Genomic DNA, 22,734 nt, shown 5'->3' with positions numbered 1-22,734 from the left:
AAGTATAAAAGATACAGCCATTTCCGACCACAGGTCTTGCAAATAATCGTTTACACTTTAGTTTACATTGTATAAAAAAATTATTTGACGTCATAAACACCCCTTGATGACGTCATCAAGTTGACCGTTTTTAAAACTTGATTTTTGACAAAGTAATAACTTTTAAAATTAATTTTAAACCATTAAGGAGTAATTTTATTCAAAATCTGAGGAAATTTTTATCTTAGATAATTGTTCAAGCATTCTGAAAATCTACCGGAAAGTTTTTCTAGCTTGCTCCTTCATAAAGATATTCGTCATTGAAGTTTGTGCTTTTTTGAAGAATTATTTTATAAAAACGTCAATTTTGCGATTTAGTATTCTCTGGTGTTGGGCCATGCCTTGGGTTGTGGAGCTCAGTTCTGCTTCCTATAGGTATAAATTGTGCATTAGGCTAGTTTTAAAGTTGAAAATCGAAAAGTTGCACACGTGGGGACACGCCCAAATTGATAGAAAATTGCTAAAATCACTGAAAATTGCTGTTTTCGTCATTTTCTGTCAACTTTAGAGTGCCGTTGTGATTACAGTTCTTCTTGAAATACTTTGAAACTTTTCCGTTCATTCACGGCTTACGAATTTTATAAATAAGTTTCAATTTATAACATTAACATCAATCACATGCTGTACAAATCTTTTTGGGTTGCGTTCGGGTTTGCTACACGTTGTATCATGTATACCTCTCTCGTGCACGCGAAGCGTGCACTCCGGCCGTCCGGCCGGGTCGATACCTGATAGTGATATTTCGGGTCGATACGAGTATAGTTGCCTTCAGGTAGTTTTTATCTTAATCTTTTACAATTTTAAATGAATGGGAAAAACGAGCGACCGATTTCATTCTCGGTATCATTGATCATTTTGCATTTGCGGACGGTCATTCAAATTAATATCATTTCCTTTTGTTTGGGAAAGAGAGACACTGGCAGCGGTCCACTCTACCCGTGATTATGGGTTTTTGTCAAATATCATCTTTTTTGATTACAATGCCAGGGTACTTCACAAAGTCGAAATGTAAACTCAAAACTTCATTTATAAGGCCAGGAGCTAATTTCAATGATTTCGAAATTTTACCTTTGAAAACATTTCCTTGTGTTTAGGTGCGCATATCTGTAGATCACTGACTGAATATGCCACTTTATACTCATTCAAGTTAGCATTAAATTCAAATATAATGCCATTTAACTGTCGTGGGAAAGCAAAATTTGTTCGAAATCACGAATGAGCAAAATTCTCACCTTTCGCACGTGCAAACTGCGAAAGGTGATGGTTTTATATCATAATCCCGAAATTTACTGGCTCTGGAACAAATAAAACTGCTGTTTAATAAGGTTGTGAAAATGAAATATAAATATCAATTAGTATTAAATAATTGGTCAATAAAAGTTGATCGCAATATATAATGACACTGTCTCCAGTCTGAGAGAGATAACACAATGTTTGACTCGTCATTACATACCTCACGGATTATGATAACTGAAAATACACTCTATACATCGACATCCTTGTGGGTATACATCAAGTGAGATATCTTGGAGATCCATTAAACAATTACATTCCTGACAAATCATCAATAACTAGTTTTGAGGGCGAAAAGAAGCGAGTTCAGGTTTTTTTTAATGAATTTAACTATGTGATGCTAGGCAATCTCTGTCGGAAAACTGGTCTATTTAATGTTTTTATCGTTATTATGGTGTCCGGTAGCTTCATCTAAACTGGAAATCTTTTAAAGTTGAAATTAAAGATCTCAGATAATATAGGGTCCTTAAAAATAGTTTGACTCATTGAGTAGGCAACTCCCGAACATCATGCAATCTACAGTGTAGATTCTACACGATATAATCAAGTTATGGTGAATATTTCAAATAAAAGATGACCAGTTGTCCGACAGACTTGCTGAAACTGAACTCTGAACAACACCTGAACTAGCTTCTGTACACTCCTGCAATCAGCCAACTCAATGCTTTCTCGCATTTCATAGTTGAATTTCAAATTGGTCGCTGCACAGCGGTAGTTGTCACCCTAAATTACCTGCCCCGTCCAGCTTCATACCTTCCCGAGACCACATACTTGCACATAAAAATAAATACAAAACGATTAATTATCCCTGTTAATGAGCAGTCAACATGTTTTTGGTGAAAATATGTTTTCATAAAAATAAAATGTTAAGCACTTAAAAGTGATGATCAAATTAAGATTATCATAATAAGTGTTTATGGATCTTATCAAAATAACGTTATATCTTTTAAAGCTTGTGGATTGAAGTTTTGTAAGCCGTGAAACGTTAAAATATTCAAAAATTCTGGTTGTCAAATATAAAACTTGAAAAGGTTATTAAACAACATTTTTTTAACGGTGCGATATCAGATTAGTAAACATCAGCGTACATTTTATATACAGAAACGTAATCTTAAAACTCCGAGGACGATTAGTCGCACTAAGATATAAGATTTTAACTTGTCCAAGTGTCACTTGGACCACTATTTGTTTTGTCAACGGCAACTAATTGTCCTCAAACAAATCCCGACCTCCTACCAACTGTTTGTTGGGGAGATTGGGTAGTCATATATATGAAATGATGACACGTTATCAACACAAAAACACAGGCCATCACTGAAAGTTATCCTAGTAAGACGTCACACAAAGAGACGCGGTGATGACGTCATGGTGACGTCATAGTGTGACGTCACTAAGCTCATGACGTCACTCTCCGAAAGAGAAAGACGTGTGTTTGGAGGGGAGGGGGACTGGTTGTAACTCTAACACAGGAAACTCCTCCAGAACATCTCCTCCAGGATCAGCGAACAGACCACTGTCAAGGTTGTCTGCAAGCGCGGGGTTGTCCCCGCCCTCCTCCTCTTCCTCCTCCTGACGCTCGAATAGTTCAGGAGTACTTCCCTCACTCTTCTTGGTACGGTGGAGATTCTGGAATTGTAGGAGTTGTCCCATGAAGTTGAAGTTGGGGGACACGACTGGATGTTTTACTCTGAGGGGAGGGAGGATGTTAATTTACTTGAAAGGAGAGATGTTCATTTATTTGCACACGATAGTATTGACTATATGTTGTTTATCCAATTTATTATTTAATGCTATTACATATGAGATTTTCGCCAATCAACCCACATTAAATAACCAAATAATAAACATTATAAAAGTATTACTAACTTGATGAAGTCGAAAGCTTCCTCCATACTGTAGTCGTAGTACTGAATCAAATATGCAATGATAACAGTTGCGCTCCGCGAGATTCCTGCTCTACAATGTACCAATACACTGCAACCTTCACTTCGGGCGTGTTCTGAAATGTGACGTAATGGTTAGACCTTGTGACGCAATGTTTAGACCTTGTGACGTAACGTTTAGACGTTGTGTCGTAATGTTTAGATATTGTTACGTAATGGTTATACCTTGTTAGAATTAGATCTATCTGCATATTTTGATTAATGTTACAATAGATGGAACGAAATAATAAAAATCCAGTGGTCACTTGCAGACGTACTTTGTGATTGGTCGAATCCAGGTCATATCGCACGTACATATATTTGGTCTTGATAGATTGAAAAGTTGCTTATACTTGACACTGAAGCTTTTCTATTGTTACCAGTAATTTACTATTCTTTTCAAGCCCTTTAATCTACAGCTGTTTTGATTGTTCTCTGACCAATGACCATGTGAACTAAGTGCAAGCTGCTAACCAACTCCTAACATCTGTGTGTCAAATCATTAACTCAAATACAATATAAAAACTGGTAAATCCAGTCATATCAACTGTTAGTGCCAGGAGCAAAGGTGCTGCTAGCTACAAAGTTCTAGATTAGAAGCATGGTGTAACTTATCACTTTACAATTACAGTCCCACAACATTCACACAGCCTTATAACTCGGCTCTAATCCAATTAACACCGTTAACACCGTCACTGACGGGTTAATTAGAGCCGTTAAATTGTTTTGAGCGCATTATTGTCTAAGTGTGGTGGAGAATGGGGTGGATTAAGATGAACGAAGGACTGTAACTGGATTACGCGCCCGGAAATTAGTCAGCGTGACATCATTTGTTCTGGAATATTGTAGAAAATATTATTTCAAGCTCGCTATACTATTTATTATCCGGGTATTTCCACCTTAAAAATAACTTATTATATTTGTAACAAAAATAACTTGTCATTAATTAATGTAAGCGCAGTAAATTTAGAATTAATGAAGACCCGGCCACACCTCTAAGTTAGCATCACAGAAAAGTACGCTTGACATGGCCGAATTTCTACGATATCAGTTGCAACATTAATCTTGAAGTATTTCTGCAGAACGATCGGAATGCACTTTTGCTATGAATAGACGATGTTGTACAGTGGTAGCAGCTATATAGAGGAGTCTCAACGCCCATTTACCAGATTCGAATACCAAATAGTAAATACCAATCACGCCGATACTGTCTAGATCTATCAGTTGATAGATTCTTGGTTCGGGATCAATGTTGCCCATAGTACCCCATACGATAGTCTTAAGAAATGAAAATTTTTGTTTAAAAAACCGACCCCCAATCTCTTAGGTGAAAATGATTCGATCGCTGAATCTGAAAGTAAAGATAAAAACAGAAAGTAGGAGTGAAAGTAGGAGTGAAAATGAAAGTGGACGTACCGATAAACTGAAGAGCTTTGTTGAAATGCTGTGAAATATCCGCATACACCCGATCCTCCACTGGAACGTTCAGGTATTCAAAATATTCGGGGAAATGGTTGACACAGTTCCTTGACACGTTCAGCACCTGAAAATACATAGCACTTGAGTTTTTTAAACTTTTAAACAGCGCCCTCCATTTAAGTCATTGCTATTTATAGGAATTTACCTTATGTTGGAGATTTATAAATGTTCAATGAAGAATACCATGGTGACGATAATAGTAAGGGGAAAAGTGGTCGATTTAAAGGTTCCGTTGGATTTGAATGTTCACAAGGATTTCTCAACGGAATATGGTAGTTAGGACCCCTACGAACATAATTAGACTTGTTGCCAATTTTGTATCTCAACAGAAACACCACTTTTACCACTTTTTACCACCTCTGTACCACCTTTCTGGTTTGCCAAATATCTTTAGTTGTGAACATCGTAGAAGGCTGCAAATTAACCTAGAATGTTTATCTTATCAAGGAGTAAAACTTTTGTATTAAAAATTTTTACATTGGACAATCAACTAATTGGATAATTACCAATTAGTTAATCACCAAAAAAAGTGAAAATTTTTTATTGGCTCAAAATGATTGAAATAGTTTGAAACACGGAGAAATGTAGTTTTTAGAAAAACTTCAAAAATTTTTCACTTAAAAATTTTTTTCGAGACTTAAAAAAAAAGTTTGAAAATTTGAAAATATTTTTTTCCGCCAAAGGTGATCGAATTGCATGAAACGTGAATAAAAATGCTTTGCAGTAAAACTTCGAAGATTTTTAGATTGGGGAATTCTAAAATCATCAATATTTGAAGTTGGAGTTCAGTAAATCTCGACATATTTTAGTAATTAGGAATAGCTTATATATTAGCGGAAAGGGCTGAACCTGAAAAAGGTTAACCACACAATATTAGAGTTTCATAACTAATTACAATACAGCTTTATCAAATTCCACATAAAGAAACAGCACAAAAGGACCATTTAAGATCGAACCGATTTTACCTGCTGTTCTATCATTTTATTGATTTCAATGATCAAAACCTCTGTACTGTCAATCTTGCCAATCTATACCGGGTATCTGAATGTACCGGACCTTTTATTTACCTCTATAATTAGACCCAGTTGTGCAAGAAATCCGATTTCTCACAGGGGTTTCTTTTAACTGTGCACTTTTTGTCACTCTCGCAAGAGGCCCGGTATTATAGGGGGGTATAGGAAGCGTAAATATACCTTCCATCATCCACTGTGGCTTTTTTGTATTGTGAATGCGCATGCCGCTTCGTTTGCTATGCCAGATACCTCAAATAACCCCCATATCTCATTGCCAGGGTCGGGATAGAGCTGGAGATAGCATCGAGAGGTTGCTTGCTAGAAATAGCTAGATTTAGAGTAAACTGGTGGTAGCTGGGTGGTGCTAGCATGGATGTAGCAGAACGTAGCTACACGGGGTTTCATTGGAGTTGGTTATTTTAATGGCCAAAGAGTGCCGGAACTAAAGTTACTTAAGATTGCAGTTTAGGGGCAGTGTAAACCACGGTGTAGTCAGGGACACAGAGCTACAGTGCAGGAGTACTGCAAAAGAACAGTGCAAGTGATACAGTCTGCAACAGTAAAACGCCGACAAAGCTAGACTTAGAGTGAACTGATGAAAGCTGGGTGGTGCTAAAATGGAGGTGGCAGAACGTACTAGTACTACATGATGGAAACAGGAAAACTAAGGCTGGTTGAGACCTAAAAAGATGTAATCTTTCCTGATAGATCCAGTGAAGAGCGAGTAGCGAAAAGTTTGATCATTAACCTAAAGCTCTAAAGAAGAAAAGGGCTAAAGAGACTCGCTTAGGTACGGCAAGGTCTGTAGCCTTGATAAGAAGATACCATGAAGTAATTCATGCGGAAAAGTCGATTTATATAAACGGTTTCGTTGGATCTAAAAGGGGTGGGTCAGTCTCTCTGTTTTCATCAGATTCTGATAAAAGGCTGATAAGCTCAGGATGGTGATCTTAATAGGTCGGGTAGCTGTACCTGGTTGCTTCCAGCCCACCCTTGTCGCTTGAAAATAAGTTCTCACCCCACCTCTTCCAAAAATGCAGTTACCAGAGCAGGAAACTCTTCTTCCTCCTCTTCATTCAACCCAAACACAATCAGGTTCCAGCTCCTCTCCTCCTCTGCAGCCACAATCTTATCTCCTTCTTCGGCGTTTTACTGTTGCAGACTGTATCACTTGCACTGTTCTTTTGCAGTACTCCTGCACTGTAGCTCTGTGTCCCTGACTACACCGTGGTTTACACTGCCCCTAAACTGCAATCTTAAGTAACTTTAGTTCCGGCACTCTTTGGCCATTAAAATAACCAACTCCAATGAAACCCCGTGTAGCTACGTTCTGCTACATCCATGCTAGCACCACCCAGCTACCACCAGTTTACTCTAAATCTAGCTATTTCTAGCAAGCAACCTCTCGATGCTATCTCCAGCTCTATCCCGACCCTGGCAATGAGATATGGGGGTTATTTGAGGTATCTGGCATAGCAAACGAAGCGGCATGCGCATTCACAATACAAAAAAGCCACAGTGGATGATGGAAGGTATATTTACGCTTCCTATACCCCCCTATAATACCGGGCCTCTTGCGAGAGTGACAAAAAGTGCACAGTTAAAAGAAACCCCTGTGAGAAATCGGATTTCTTGCACAACTGGGTCTAATTATAGAGGTAAATAAAAGGTCCGGTACATTCAGATACCCGGTATAGATTGGCAAGATTGACAGTACAGAGGTTTTGATCATTGAAATCAATAAAATGATAGAACAGCAGGTAAAATCGGTTCGATCTTAAATGGTCCTTTTGTGCTGTTTCTTTATGTGGAATTTGATAAAGCTGTATTGTAATTAGTTATGAAACTCTAATATTGTGTGGTTAACCTTTTTCAGGTTCAGCCCTTTCCGCTAATATATAAGCTATTCCTAATTACTAAAATATGTCGAGATTTACTGAACTCCAACTTCAAATATTGATGATTTTAGAATTCCCCAATCTAAAAATCTTCGAAGTTTTACTGCAAAGCATTTTTATTCACGTTTCATGCAATTCGATCACCTTTGGCGGAAAAAAATATTTTCAAATTTTCAAACTTTTTTTTTAAGTCTCGAAAAAAATTTTTAAGTGAAAAATTTTTGAAGTTTTTCTAAAAACTACATTTCTCCGTGTTTCAAACTATTTCAATCATTTTGAGCCAATAAAAAATTTTCACTTTTTTTGGTGATTAACTAATTGGTAATTATCCAATTAGCTGATTGTCCAATGTAAAAATTTTTAATACAAAAGTTTTACTCCTTGATAAGATAAACATTCTAGGTTAATTTGCAGCCTTCTACGATGTTCACAACTAAAGATATTTGGCAAACCAGAAAGGTGGTACAGAGGTGGTAAAAAGTGGTAAAAGTGGTGTTTCTGTTGAGATACAAAATTGGCAACAAGTCTAATTATGTTCGTAGGGGTCCTAACTACCATATTCCGTTGAGAAATCCTTGTGAACATTCAAATCCAACGGAATGCCACTTTTCCCCTTACTATAATAGCAAATAAAGGTACAAAAGTAACTATTTGCGTTCACCAGACACACACACACAGTTATAATAAAGGTATTCCTGTAGCAATAGTATTTGTGTTATATATTAAGCTGTATCATAAACGTCTATATCGGGTAGGCCACAACACATTCCAGTAGCAACTTGTGAGGAATTCAGTGTTAAATTTTAGGATACGTAATACTATCTAACGTCCATATTTTGGCAGGTATGTTTTCTTGAAAAAAATGTTGTTTTCTTGATATAAAGAGGCAACAGTAATCTCATGATAATGTCTTCCCTCAGCAAGTATCGTACTTGACACGTGCATAACTTAAACAAGTGCCCAGAAAAGAATTCGCTAGACAAGAACCCAGTCAAGTCTGTCTGCCTACACCTTGCAGCTAGCGTTTAAAATAGCGTTTTCAGCTGACTGAATATGCACTGAATATACACTGAATATGCACTGAATATGCACTGAATATGCACTGAATATACACTGAATATACAATGAATATTTGCATGACTTTTACGCGTCTTAGTTTCGGGATAGTCGTCGTGGGTAAACAAATTTAAGGTTGATGTTACACAGCATGCCTAAGGCATCTTGTCTACTGAGGAAACCGTAAATAAGACAGGGGGAGACAAGGGCACGAGTGATGCACTGGTAAAGAGACAGTGACTTGAAAGAAACGAGAGTGAGATGGGTTTAATCACAGAGTCGGAGGAAAGGAGCAGTAAGAAGCTGTGTTTCACTGAGAGGATCAGATTTAGACGCCTAACTTAACACTTTCTTCTTGTTTGATGATAGTTTGAGATCAGTACACAGCAGCGAGCTGGAATTTTACACTTTCACTTTCATTATCAAACCCTTCACGGCACCATATAAAACTATTTGTGAAGCTTGTCGCGAATTTGTCTCTCAAAGAAGACCCCCTCCTTACACAGGGTTATATAGCGTGTTCCCCTCGTTAACTACACTACAAGCTGTGAGGCTGTCTAACTAGCGTGTAAGGCAGCAAGAGAACACTAACTTCTCCTCTGTCTGGTAAAATTTACTGCTTAACTCCCGGCTTTCAACGCTCTAATATCACCACACATTGACAGTGCTGTATAACAGACGTGACTACCTTTATCAGGACACACATTATACTGCAGGCCACAACTTTATACTACACGACATTGTGGCCACGACATTACGGTTTATTATCACGACTGTATATATCTCACGACACTAGAAGGGTATGATCAAGAAAGAATTCGGTGATAAAAGGGAGAAGGTAATGCATTAGCCATTTAAAGTACTTATGGCCAGTATTATCAGGATTTCTATACATTATCTTCAGTTATCTATATTTTCACTCGTTATAGTGGTTTTGAGTTCTATTAAGTCATCTTATAACATTATAAGAATAATGTCTGATTCAGGTGGGATAAAATGGTAAGCTAGCAGTGATTCGAGGGTGTCTAACTGGTAAATTTGTAAACCAAGAGAGTGCTGTCTGATACCTAATAAGGTGGTATTCAAGGTGGATTTGTTGATGAGATTAGAGTGGGCGTTATACACATATTATAGATATTAGTTTCTTGCTGAACTGAGACAGAACCATCAAGTAAGGTTAAATTACTGTTAATGCAGCTCCTTTTTTGGTGTTAAAATCACCGTCCATTATTATTGGTCGCCTGTAAGGGTTAAGTAGTTGTGTACCATGGTGGACCAGCGAGACATTGTCATTTAAGGTTGCGCAATCCTTGAATTTGGAGCAACGGAAAACTGGGGTAGTCAGCAATGAAGTTAACGGAAGATGGAAGAGAATGTTGTTCTGCGCCATGGGTGTGATTACAAATTGAATGTTTCAAAATCAAAGCTTGTAACCACAATCCTACCGCAGATTAGTGACCGTTAAGCTCTTTCAGAGATTAGATCAGACTGTAAAATTACCCTTACTTCTCACACTGCAAAACCGCCACTGTGGCTTCTTCTAACGGTGGTCCCCAGAGACTCCGTGACCACTACAATCTACATGTATCAATCCTTTATTACCAGGGTGTGTTTTGATTTATTAACAGGTAGGGAGGGAGGGGTGTGTTTTGATTTATTAACAGGTACTGCATTCTCAGACTAGGATCACTGCACATTACAGAAAAAATTTGTTATTCTCAACGAATTCAGCACTTTCCAATTAATCACTAGTTCAATGACCACTATACAACTCTAAGATCGCCATTCTCTACTACTTCATATTAGGGGTTTGCTCAAGAAAGGAAGGGAGATTAATGATATCTTCCAAACTATGTGGCATTAACACACGGTTACAGCAGACACTAATCTAACAACTGCGTAACCTGTGTCTACGAAACTTTGAAACTGCATTAATATCCAACTCTTAACGGTGTCTACCAAGCTTGGAGATTACTTTAATATTGCAGTTATGTGAGCTGATACTTGATAGGAAGCTTGACCAGACCACTAGCGGTTTAAGCAACCCATTTAGTCCTCTAAATGAGTTTTAGTAAAGTGTTTGAACTAAAAGCTTGATACTGTTTAACAATGTTTTGCAGGGGCTCTCGTGAGAAAGGAAGACTAACCACAATCACAAGGGGATCACGGTAAATACTAAATCGGGGATCACGGTGAGTATAAGTTGGCTGGTAAGTATACATTCAACACCATGCAAGTTTACACAGTCTGAGATAAGGGCGTTTTCCATTTCGAGTACAATTTCTTAATTAGCCGATAACATTACGGGCCGTGGGAAGGGGCTAAACATTAGGTCTGTATTAGTTTGCAGCCACCACGCCCACAAGCCTAGCATTACGCACGTGACCTTAACACCAGTCACGTGTGGAGACTAAGATCACCGAACAATATTACATCTTCTCCCCCCTTTAAATCGTGCCTCCGCACGCCACTTAGGAGTTAAAGTAACAAACCTATAACCACTCAATTAATTAACTAATTACCTTGGAGACGCCGAGTTTTCTGAGTAGAGTCAAGTCGGCAGAGTCTCTCTCGTTACCAAGGTACAGAAAAGGGATTATCTCTGCGGGTTTACTGGCTCCTGCAATGTTTTAGTGTTAAAATAACGCTCATCATCTCGTGTTATAGCGGGTACGGGTTATGTAATTGTAAGTATAACTGGTACGGATATTATGCTGCAAATATTCTTCTTCTTCGTAGGGTAGGCAAGAATTAACGATACAATTGAACCGCTAAGATTTTGAAAACGCAGCTTGGCAAAGAAAGAATGTCATGAATATGAATTGTGGGTTAGCTATCCAAGAAATCACAAAAAAGCTGACGTCAGTGCAGCGCAAGCTTGTACTATAGGTTTGAAGGAGATTTCATCCCGCTCTAATATTTATCTTGGTCCAATAGCAGCTATTGGATCCATTATAAAGTTATAAATGTGATGTAACAATACGGTGCAGTTTCCCAGTATGATACGTACATAGTAAAATATTCGAATCAAAGGGAGCTCTCTTCTTCGATTTGGAGTTATCTGCAAAGTGAAGGCGACTTATTTTAACATTTAAAATTTGGTATTTAGATATGGAGTTGTTTTCAGTTTGGAGTTGCTTCGAGAATAAAACTTATTTTTATATTTAAATTTGGTATTTTGTTTGAATGTACAGAATCTGTAATTTGTATCCCAGCAATGGTGACTTTGTCTTTAGTAGTGCAATGAGCTAATGAGGAGATATACGTAAGTAATGCTGTTCTTCTACTCATCCTTATCATCTGGCATTTACCAAACAACCATTCAGTCCCAATTATAAGACAAGTTTCAAGTCTGTCGTTGCTTATTCAGAGTGATTCAGGATTGTATCGTTCTTATAGTTATTGTGGGCAGACCTTGCTGATTTTTCAAAGTTTAGATTCCTAGACGACCGATGTACGCAATTTTATTGAATAGCAAATTCAAGCTATTCCAGTAACGAACTCAACCCTTTATAGACTTAGAGTAAGAACATTGTGCAATAATAATACGACGAATTGAAGACTGATTGCCTAATTGATTTTGGCATTACCATTTAAGACAGGAATTAAACAGGAATTAAACAGGAATTAAACAGGAATTAAACAAAATTGGGTCAAACGGCAGATGCCGTGTCTGACCAATATAGAAATAGAAGGTTTAATATCAAAACTAAACTCCAATGTAACGAAACCAAACATGGTGGTAAAAGTAGATAGCCATGAAAAAAAATATCACAGATAGCACAGTCGTATGCAAAAAAACTCAGCCAAGAAGCAAACAACAATGACAAAGAAAGTATCATACATTGTCCACAACACTGTATCAAAATAGTACAAAACACTACATTCATTCATATGTTTCTCGGAACCTCCGTTCATCGACCTATTTAAAAAACGACCATGTCTCTAAATGATGTTTGAGTCGTCGAAGATTTCTCCCTGTTCTTCTCTCATTACTAACAGGTCCCTCGTTCGTTGATGGCAGGTTTTTGCGTATTTCATCGTATTAGGGGCATTCGTAGAGGATGTGATCTCATCTTCTACACGGATAGGCCCCTGGTATCCCCTCATAGAGAAGATCTAACAAGTCATCCGTCACTTGAGCAGCAATGTCCTGCAGGCCCCGATGTTTTTGTAAACCGCTTTTTGCCGTAGCGAACAGTTTCAACGTAAAGCGGTGGAGCTGCTTCTGAATTGCGCGATCTTCATTTGAGCATAGTTTAAGATCAAAGGCTAGGTACGTCTTTGAGCAAAACTTTCTCTTCGCAAATTTTATGAATATAGTTTTCTGTAGATGTCCTTTTCCTGTTTCCCTTTCAGGAAGTTTATAAACCACTTTTGCAAACCTCTTTCTAATCTGGCTTTGGTCTTAATCCTTGCTTTCTCTCTGATGCCTCGATGTTTTCTTGCATCAGCTCGAGAGTGGAACCAGCACAGTTAGGGTCGCCTGCTCTTCGAAAGCGTGTCTACAAAGCAGTCACGAACCGTCTAACAACCATTGTCAGAGTCTTTCTTATGTAGTTGAACACTTGCCTTTGATAGCGTGATGCCAAAAGAAAGTGATGCCTGCCTTCGATCACCCCATATCGCAGCATTGGATGCGACTTCCTCACCCCTAAGGTCCATTCAAAGAGACAGATGAAAGTTCTCTAGAGGGTCCCTGGCAATGAGTGTACAACACGTTTCCTGTTTCTGTGTGGTGCTCGGTGTGGTGGGGAAGGTTGCGGAACAGACTGTGCTTGCAGCCACACTTGGCAACCAACGACACCACAGGACAATAAGTGATCATATAGCTTGAACAGTAAAGATTTTCCTGATGTGGCGGTATCAATGTATGCTTTCAAAGAGAAATAAACTTCTTAATGCTTTTTGCCCTCAGCTTTTGTGTGATAGCTTAAGTGATCCGCTTCAGAGTAAATGTAATGGCCAAGGGAACAATACTCTCTCCCGGAGGGTATCTGTTTTGTTCTCTCCTCCCAGTTTGAACCATGACTTTCCTTCAGATGCTTCCTGTTGGGTTAAACACAAGGACGAATTTTTCCAACGTTTTACGTCAGCCCCCATTCTGAGCAGTAATTGTTTTAGGACATCAAGCATTTGTTGAAGATGTGTATGTTGAGGCTAAAGACAAGGTCGTCTGCCCATAGCAAGATAGTTATATCTGTATCATTAGGACAGGGAATTTCACTCCTTCGATGTTGTGGAGATCATGTGAAAGCAGGTGGACAAAGCATTAAAACAGTCAGGGACATTGGGGTTTCCTTGCTCGGTAACACATATATGTCGATCTTCTGTGACAGCTTGCCGAGTAGCTTCCTTTGGCTGAGGAGGTTGAGTACATGAACTTAATGCACTCAAAGAATCTCCCTTTAATACCCATTTTCCACAACTTGTATAGGATGCCTCACACAAATGGGAGTCAAACGCTTTGCATAATCGACAAAGCATTGTATAGCCTTGGCGTTTCTTGGTGACATACTTTTTTCCACGCAGGTTGAAAGTGTGAACTGTGTCTGCTGTCCAGGCGTCTTTACAGCAAACCAGTTGGTTGGCTGTATCAGGTATCACATGATCAGGAAATGATTATCAATCTTCAGCAATATGGCTTGCAAAGAGCTTTCCGAATTGCTCGATACAGCGATGGCTCTGTAGTTGTTGATCATTAGATATCCCTTTTTTGTGTAGTGGTGTAACTACTGATGAAGTCCAATGGGTAAATCTCTAGTCTTAGGCAGTGGTTGAAGAGGTGAAGGACTGCTTGAGCATGATAGTGTTGAGGCTTTGAAGAATTCATTAAAATTAGATCTTCGGAAACTGCCTTCCTTTTTAGTTGCCTTAATGAAGCACACAGCTCTTTCCACGTTATATCTGATCCGAGAAAGCTTTGTCAGGTCGTCCACAAATGTGTTATTTTCCTGCATCTTTGACTGTAGCTCTGCGATCATAGAGTCCTTTGATGTTCTTTTGCCGTAAAGTTCACTGAAGAACTTGCAAAAGTTGATCATATCGAAGGCATCAAGACTGGATGCAGGCGATTTTGTATTTTTAAGAGCTTTGAAGGATTTTCCAGCAGAATGTTTTCCCTGGTTTCTATGTCCTTGCAAAGCTTCTCAAAGAATTCTGGATCGCTTATGTCCTGATCAATCTTTTCTATATTGTCGCCCGAGTTCGTAATAAGAAGTCCCCGAGAGCTGTCCAATGGGGTACTCCATACTTTTTTGCTAGAAGTTGAGTGTCCACTTAAGACTGGATACAATTCAATGTTCCAACCCATGCCATTGGCTTCATTCGACTCTTCTTTTGGTGCTACCGATATGATTATAGTCTCGGCCATTCTGACTACTTGAGGCGTTTTTCGGGCATCAACTTTTCAGCAACTTATGAACAGCTCACAAATTGGTTGTTAAGGTTAAGAACGTCCTTGATGGGTTTTTGCATGAAACTTGTAGCCAGAGTTTCCGTCTTTCCTTTATACTAGGTCACCCATAGCTAGCAAGGAATTTTGAGCTCACATTATCCTCACATGGCCATTTGTACTTCCTGGCGCGTCCTCGAGTCACGCAGTATTTCTTCTGAAAGGTTATTTGTGTCCAGTTAAGTGTTGTTGACAGAGGGTTTGCGATCGAGAATTTTGTTCAAATCAAGGTCACTAAAACACTTAACGATCGCTTTATGTCACTCCTACAGCAACATAGTCCAACAACGCTAGCTCGCATAATTCACCGATGTAATTCCCCCTAAGGAATCGCCAGGTGAGTACGCTGCCGTTTAGGATGGGTTAGAGTTGCACGGCCAAAAGTCAAGGAGTAACTTTCCTCTAGGATAACATCTGGTCCTTGCTAGAACGAACATTGAGACAGGGTGGCTGCGTGGTTAAAATGGGTATGCAGCAGATAATGCTTCAATTATCTTCCTCGATGTGTTTTCAAGATCGGTCAATTGCATTGAAATCACCTGCTAGTATCACCTTAACTTTAAGATAAGTTTTATCACATGTAAGCTCTAGATGCCTAAACCACTCGGCAATTGCACTGTTTAATTATTCATTACACAAATTATATAAGCGTAAAAAAATTATCACGTGATTTAGGTTTGTACGATTTTGCAGCCGCGAATAAAACGGTTTTACAAAAACCCTATTACCTCAACCAAATTACTTTAACACTTTTGCTCATAACTCCTGAGGGAAGCATTTTTACCCTACGTCGTGGGGGTAATATGGAATTAGCGTCCAAAAATACATCGTTAGCAGTTAATACTTACTTTTATACTCTCAGGGCCAAGATTTATAAAATGTTTGGGCGAGCGATTTAGTGCCAGTGGGGCGGAGTATTGTATAAAATTAGTTTTACAAATATAAAGGGAGTGCCAATCGAACCGTTATTTGAATTTCAATACATTTTGGTTCACAATAAGATATTTGCCTCATGAATTTTAACGCCACAGAAAGCTTATTGATATGGGATTGGCGAAGAGGAGGCTTTATCTGTTACTTATCTTGCTCTCTTCATTTCAGACTTGATCTGTACGACCTCCAGGTGAGAATACATAACTGTATACCTTCAAAACTTTAAGTCGCGAAACCAAAGTTGATTTCACAAAGCAATTTATAACTGAAAAAATCAAAATATTGTTTATTTGATTGCCCTGGACCAAAAAATCGTCAAAATGAGACACTAACCTTTTTTTAAATAATAATAAATCTCCTTTATAAGATTTGTGCGTTGACGAAGAGGATAAGGATGGATCAATGTACAGGGGAAATGTATCTGTCACGTTATCAGGACACATCTGTCAGAGATGGGACTCTCAATCACCTAATAGACACGATAGAACTTCTTTCTCGTGAGTTTTGTTGTTTTTACTTTGTCATAACAGTTAATCAGTCGTAGCCAAGAAACAGCATAAGCGGCATTAAACATTTAAAAGTTAGTGCAAACCCTTAATTTTCGACCGGATTATCTAAACAATATTTCCAGTTACCCTGACGCAGGACTACAAAAGAACTATTGCAGAAATCCAGACGGGTGAGTCTTCCATCTGTTTGCAATTGCATACCATTACCATCAATTCATAAGAAAGTAAGGAGAAAAGTGCAAACAATTTACAAAATAAAACTCAAACTACACTGTAGCCTGTATAGGGCTCTTCAGAAGCTTTCAAATCGTGTGTAAATCGTCTTCAGCAAGCCCAGTCCACTGTCCCAAGCCCGCTGAGCCGAGTCCGCTGTATTGTAGGGTTCCTGAAAACATGAAGTATACGTGAATCTGCTTTTAAAAACTCTTTTAACATGGTTTAATTGTCTTCAGTGAACCAGTCCCCTGGTGTTATAATGCTGAGGGAACTTTGCCTCGATGGGAATTTGTGATATACCTAGATGTGGTAAATGTAAGTCGTTATGTTTTCAAGTATCTCAAAATCTTGCTACAAATTTTGCTGCTCACCTTTTTTCTGACCAAAGTAAATATTTTTTCGACCGGATTATCTAAAGAATATTTTCAGTAACCCTGATCCGGACCACACACAGGGACCACACATAGACACACTCCTTCTCAGTTTCTGATATCGGGAACTACTTCATCGTTTAGTTTTAGTGAGTCTAGACTTCTGTTATAGTTAGGAACTACATCTTACACCTTTACTCACATGAGTTCATTCAAAGAATTAAATTTCAATCCTCCAGTCCTAGGCAGTAGGCAGCTGACTTACAACAGCTGATCTTGTCTTATCCTGCCTCCATTTATTTTTCCATATTACTTATCCGATAATATTAAGAAACTTTTGTGGTTATCTCCAGTGGTAAACAAAACTTCTTTATGATTTTGGCTGATTTTATGTCAGTACATAACTAACGCTCAATTCACAATTTTCAGAGAGCTCCACAGTATATGTTGATTCGGGAAAGAGATGCGACAAGTATCAACAGGAAGCCAGCTTACTGTCAGAAGAGTGTGATCCTGACGGAGATTATCCTTGTTGTTATCAGAGAGATTTTGAGATAAGCTTTTGTCAAGCCACTAATTGTAATTGTAAGGGATGCATTGATTACCGGATTGTGCAGGACTTGAGGGATTCAGAGACAAAGTGTGCCACAACCAGGGTAGGAGACTTCTTGAAGACTGCATGTTCTGACGAACTAAGCAAGAAAATGTATTACTTCAAATGCACCAACTCTGATGAGTACTACAATATGACCACACAAGGTAAATCTCTCAAAATCTCTGCAATATGTGATAACGACCCCTACGGATATCAGACATGTTTTGACCGAGAACAAATCAGCAAAACCACCGCTGGCTATGTTTTGTGTGAAACAGATATTGCACATAATTTTAGTCCACAAGACACCACAATATGTAATGACAAATGCGATAAGAACTTCTGCGAGGACGAGTCGTATTGTAACGGCCTCTTCTATGGGATAAAGTGTTTGATCACGGGAACTCCCAAGAGTAGGATAATATCCGACATGAACTGTTTCGGAAATACTTGTTCTGATTTCCATGCGGAGAGTGACTGCTCGGTGATTTACTCAGCATCAGCCTCGTGCACTCACTACTGGAAAAACAAACTTGAAACGAATATCACGGTACCGATATTAAACTATACAAGGTGTGCTGTGTTCGACATCGACAAAGGTTATTACCCTTACTGCGCGGACTATTCGGACCAGACCAACTGTACTGGGGAAGAGCGAATAGGGGGTTACTGTCTGGTAAATGGTTATATGTCGAGTGTGTCTAAATACGTCGTGTGTGACAGTGAATACAGAAAGACTAAGGAACCAACCCTGATATGTGATGGTGGCTTGGAAAATGTTTGCGTCTCCCCTTCTGCTGACTGCAAAGTACATAAACACAAGATGTGCGATGGATTCAATGACTGTCCGCACGGAAACGATGAAAACAGTGAAATCTGCAGATTCTTGGTAACAAAATTCAATTGTGCGCGGATGTTCCGTTATGGCAGATTTGTACACAGCTTTCCTATGTCATGGATCATGGACGGTGTTACTGATTGCCAAAATGGAGCAGATGAGATTAAGGAGAATTGGAACTTATGTGAGAATCAAATTGAAGAAACATCATGGTTCAATCTAAGCAGTGAGAAATGTAAAAATGTCTTCTTGTGTCCACGATCAGTGACGTCACAGAATGATACAGTTATGGCAGATTTTCTTTGTGACGGTATCGAATCGTGCAGCAATGGAATCGAAAACGATGTCTGCCGAATCGCTAGAGATTTTCCAGACATACCAGCATATTCGGCGCCCTGTCAGACTGATTGGACAAAAGGACCTCCGGATGGGAAAAACATCTTCGGACTTTCGGGGTTTGAAATTGAAGTCCCAACTGATCCAAGCTCTAAACAAGATTGCAATTATCAGTATGGTGAATATTATGTTTACCTAAGTTGCATGGGTATGTGCCTTACGACCACCACTTGTCCTCTTCGTTATAGTAATCTGAAGCATGATTCCTGTCCGACTCAATTTCCTGACCGAGTCTATACACTAGCAAATAATTCTTATCTTACCTTCGCAATCACCACACGAAAGCGCGTGTATCAGCAAAAATTCTTTGAGTGCAAAAACAAAAAATGTGTAGACTATTGTAAACTCTGCAATCTTGTCAACGATTGCGATGATTTGAGTGATGAAGAAATGTGCTCTAATCACATGGTTTGTAAAAACACCGAACATCTTAAAAACAAAAGACAACTGATAGCCTTGTCGATGAAATGCGATGGTATTTATGATTGTTATGATCTCTCGGACGAGTGTAATGGGCACTGTGGGAAACAAATTCTAGAAAACTTGGCGTTAAAATTTGTTTGTTGGTTTTTCGGAATTTTGGCGGTCATCTTTAACGTTTTCACTGTATTAAATGGATTCATAAAAATGAAAGAATGTGAAACGGAAAATATGTTGATGACAAGATCTCTCGTCAGTTTGGTTGGATGTGGTGATTTACTTATCGGTATATATCTGATAGGACTGTCAACCTACGACAGTCTCATTTATGGGAAAAACTTCTGTAAACATCAAATCGAGTGGTTTACAGGAGATGCATGTAAAGCACTAGGGATCATAAGCACTGTAGGGTCACAGTTGTCTCTCTTCACAATGACCATCCTCAGCATGGACAGGATGACTGGTCTCGTTCGAAATTCAACGAGAATGACTCCCCCGGCCCCTATGAATGAGAGAGCCATCATAAAAGCAGTTCTTCTGACACTAGGAGCAGTCGCTTCATCACTAGCTGTAGCTTTGATACCCCTGGCCCCTTATTTAGAGGATTTCTTTGTGCAAGGAATCCATTACGATCCTGATTATACATTTTTCATTGGTTTTCCTGACAAAGCTAGACATGTAAGAGTTCTCAAAAAATACAACAATTCATTGAATATCACCGCTGATGCAACCTGGAAAGAAATAGGTGGAAAAGTAGACGAAATGTTTAGTCAAAACTATGGGATAATGAATAGAAAGGCAGTTCATTTCTATGGAAATGACGGGATTTGTCTATTTAAGTACTTTGTTCGGCGGGATGATGCTCGAAGAAGCAGAGAAAGATTAGACAATTTTACCGACATCAGTGATCACGAAGGTGATACAATGATGTGGATAATCCTAGGCCTCAACATTATTTGTTTCGTTGTGATCACAGTCTGTTATGTCATTATAAACTTTTTAACAAGACGATCTTCTGCTAGGTCAGGAGCTATTGAGAGCCCGAATAGAGTAAGACAAAACAGGGCCATCCAAAAAAGAATCACCGCCATCATTGTAACTGACTTCCTGTGCTGGGCGCCATTTTGCACTATATGTACGTTTCATAACCTACATATAATTGATGCTACAAAATGGTACGTGAACTTGACAATGCTTGTGCTACCGATCAACTCCGTGATAAACCCTTTACTATATGACAACACATTGAGGGAATTGTTCAAGAAAAAGATTCAAAGTACTTATATTACAATGATGAGTATATGCAGACTAAATTCCAGAAACAAACCAGAAGAGAACTTTGAAATGGTAACTATACCGCATCCAACATTGGATGCAAGTGAGGATGATATCAGGAGAGTAGAACAGTCACCGACTGATGGATCAGATAATATTGTTGATGATATCGAGACAGCCATCACATGGCATGGAAATGAAAAATGAATATCCATATTGTCTTCAGATTAATGAGACATTTTAAAATTTGAATGTTTTCAAAGTTATGAAAACGCAAAACAAACGTAAAGACACAAAAAAGCGATTTTTAAAAATTTCAAAAACGCCTTATTATTTGATTCGACCAAAGCTGTGTTATTTCTTTACTTTAGCCGTTTTTAATTATCTTCTGATCAGACACAAAAGGCACGTTTTGTTTTATCCACGATCTTATGATATGAGCATCTCGCCAATGGGCGCTTTAAGTTTAAACTCTCAAATTTTATCGAATATAACACTTCAAGTGTTTGGTTCGATGATGTACAATACTGATTACTCATCTCAGTATAGGGGCTCGTTTTTCAAAAACTCTGCGTTAAATTGATAATTAGAAGTGGATAATTTATTATATTATGTGGCTTCGCATGCACCCCTATGCTGGCCTGGAGATGATAGGTTGGAAAACGTCTGAAAACTGGTATAATCCTTAAAGTTTCAGGTGTTTTGAAAAAGTAATAAATAATCTCTTAATTCTGTTTTCTTTTTGTTTGGATTAACTTTTAGAATTAAATAATTGTACATTTTATTTGTAATTCTTCATGTCCTTAATTGTTGTTTAACTTTTATTTATATATTTTTTTTATATATTTTCCCTGATTTAGCGCGTGGTTTGGGGCCGGGAAAACACTAGGCGGTAAATCAGGGCATATCCGAATCAGTATTTGAACATCACTTAATTTTGTTTACTGTGCGGCTGCACCATTCCGGCATTCGATCGCATGAATTCACAAAACTCGGCTCACTCAGCCTTTTCTGGTTTTCCATTTCAGTAAAGTTGATGTTGATATACAGCTTAACTACGAACATTTTCAGCGCGACCATTTTCATCAAAACCCAAACTCGGTAGAAACCATTCCCGACGATAATTTTGTTTTTCGAATTATTCAATCACCATGTCAAATTAAATAATCAATAACTGTCAGATTTCAATACATTTTACAGTACCACTACCATGGATAATTGGATATGTGGAAGCACAATTAAAGGCCACTAAGCTGCACAAAAGCCCATTGACATTAAAATGCCTAAAGATCCCGGTAAAAATTACATTTTTTATCGATGTGTGAAAATCAAAGATGTTAGAGTGGCTTCGAGATCAAATTTAAATTCATTGTATGATTAAATAAAGTAATAATAATATCATCAATATTCCGACGGACAATTTTGCGATGAAACGGTCGATCTTCCGTTAACGATAATTCGCGGACTAAAGTTTTCGTCAACTTTGTTTTCGCAACTAAGATATTCATAGTTATTAATTTATTAATTAAGGTATCAGCTTATGCCGTGATAGTGCTCTGCTTGGAACAAGCCATAATTTCATTTTATGCTTCAATTCTTCAACATTTTATGCTTCAAGTTCAACCTTGACCTAATAATGTGTCATGTATCTACCTAAGTCAACGCATGCAGCATGCACATTACTTTATCCTGAGCTGGTCTACTCGCAAGTGTTGATATAACATTATTAGCAGAATAGTCAATCTCAGAGTCGGAATGGCCCAAAACAAATCGATTTGCGAGTTGGGGACCGGCCCGAAGTACCATGAGCCAATGTTTACTCAAAAATATATATGATATAATTATTATCTATTAAAATTCAATTGAAGTCATTGAAGTTGCATCCACTAAATTTGGCGTTCCATTACAGTTACACCCACAACTGGCAACTCTACCATAACAACATGCTGTGCGGCAAAATTTAGCTTGTGACTCGGAGTATAAATTTTAAATTTGCGGACCCAACTATTTTTAACTTTTAAAATGGT

The 22,734-nt window shown here is 38.3% G+C and overlaps 2 protein-coding genes across 2 annotated transcripts; one reads left to right on the top strand and one right to left on the bottom strand.

Annotated features, from left to right (window-relative positions):
- Positions 1-1,871: 1,871 nt before the first annotated feature.
- On the bottom strand, positions 1,872-15,073 carry LOC134823681 (dual specificity protein phosphatase 2-like). Its single transcript, XM_063835215.1, has 5 exons — positions 15,010-15,073; positions 11,223-11,320; positions 4,671-4,797; positions 3,199-3,331; positions 1,872-3,019 (listed from the first exon to the last, which is right to left on the bottom strand). Exons 1-5 carry the CDS (start codon positions 15,071-15,073, stop codon positions 2,737-2,739), a joined length of 705 nt encoding a protein of 234 aa, XP_063691285.1. The 3' UTR covers positions 1,872-2,736.
- A 1,276-nt stretch (positions 15,074-16,349) lies between these two features.
- LOC134823680 (prolow-density lipoprotein receptor-related protein 1-like) lies at positions 16,350-20,914 on the top strand. The gene is made up of 3 exons (XM_063835213.1): positions 16,350-16,584; positions 17,049-19,487; positions 20,763-20,914. The coding sequence occupies exons 2-3, from the start codon at positions 17,888-17,890 to the stop codon at positions 20,912-20,914; spliced, it is 1,752 nt and encodes a 583-aa protein (XP_063691283.1). The 5' UTR covers positions 16,350-16,584; positions 17,049-17,887.
- Positions 20,915-22,734: the final 1,820 nt, after the last annotated feature.

This window comes from Bolinopsis microptera, chromosome 11 (genome assembly GCF_026151205.1).
Source record: "Bolinopsis microptera isolate Bmic1 chromosome 11, MBARI_Bmic_1.0, whole genome shotgun sequence".
Classification (NCBI taxonomy): Eukaryota; Metazoa; Ctenophora; class Tentaculata; order Lobata; family Bolinopsidae; genus Bolinopsis; species Bolinopsis microptera.
The sequence above is the reverse complement of the archived record's forward strand: the minus strand, read 5'-3'. Positions and strand labels throughout refer to the sequence as shown.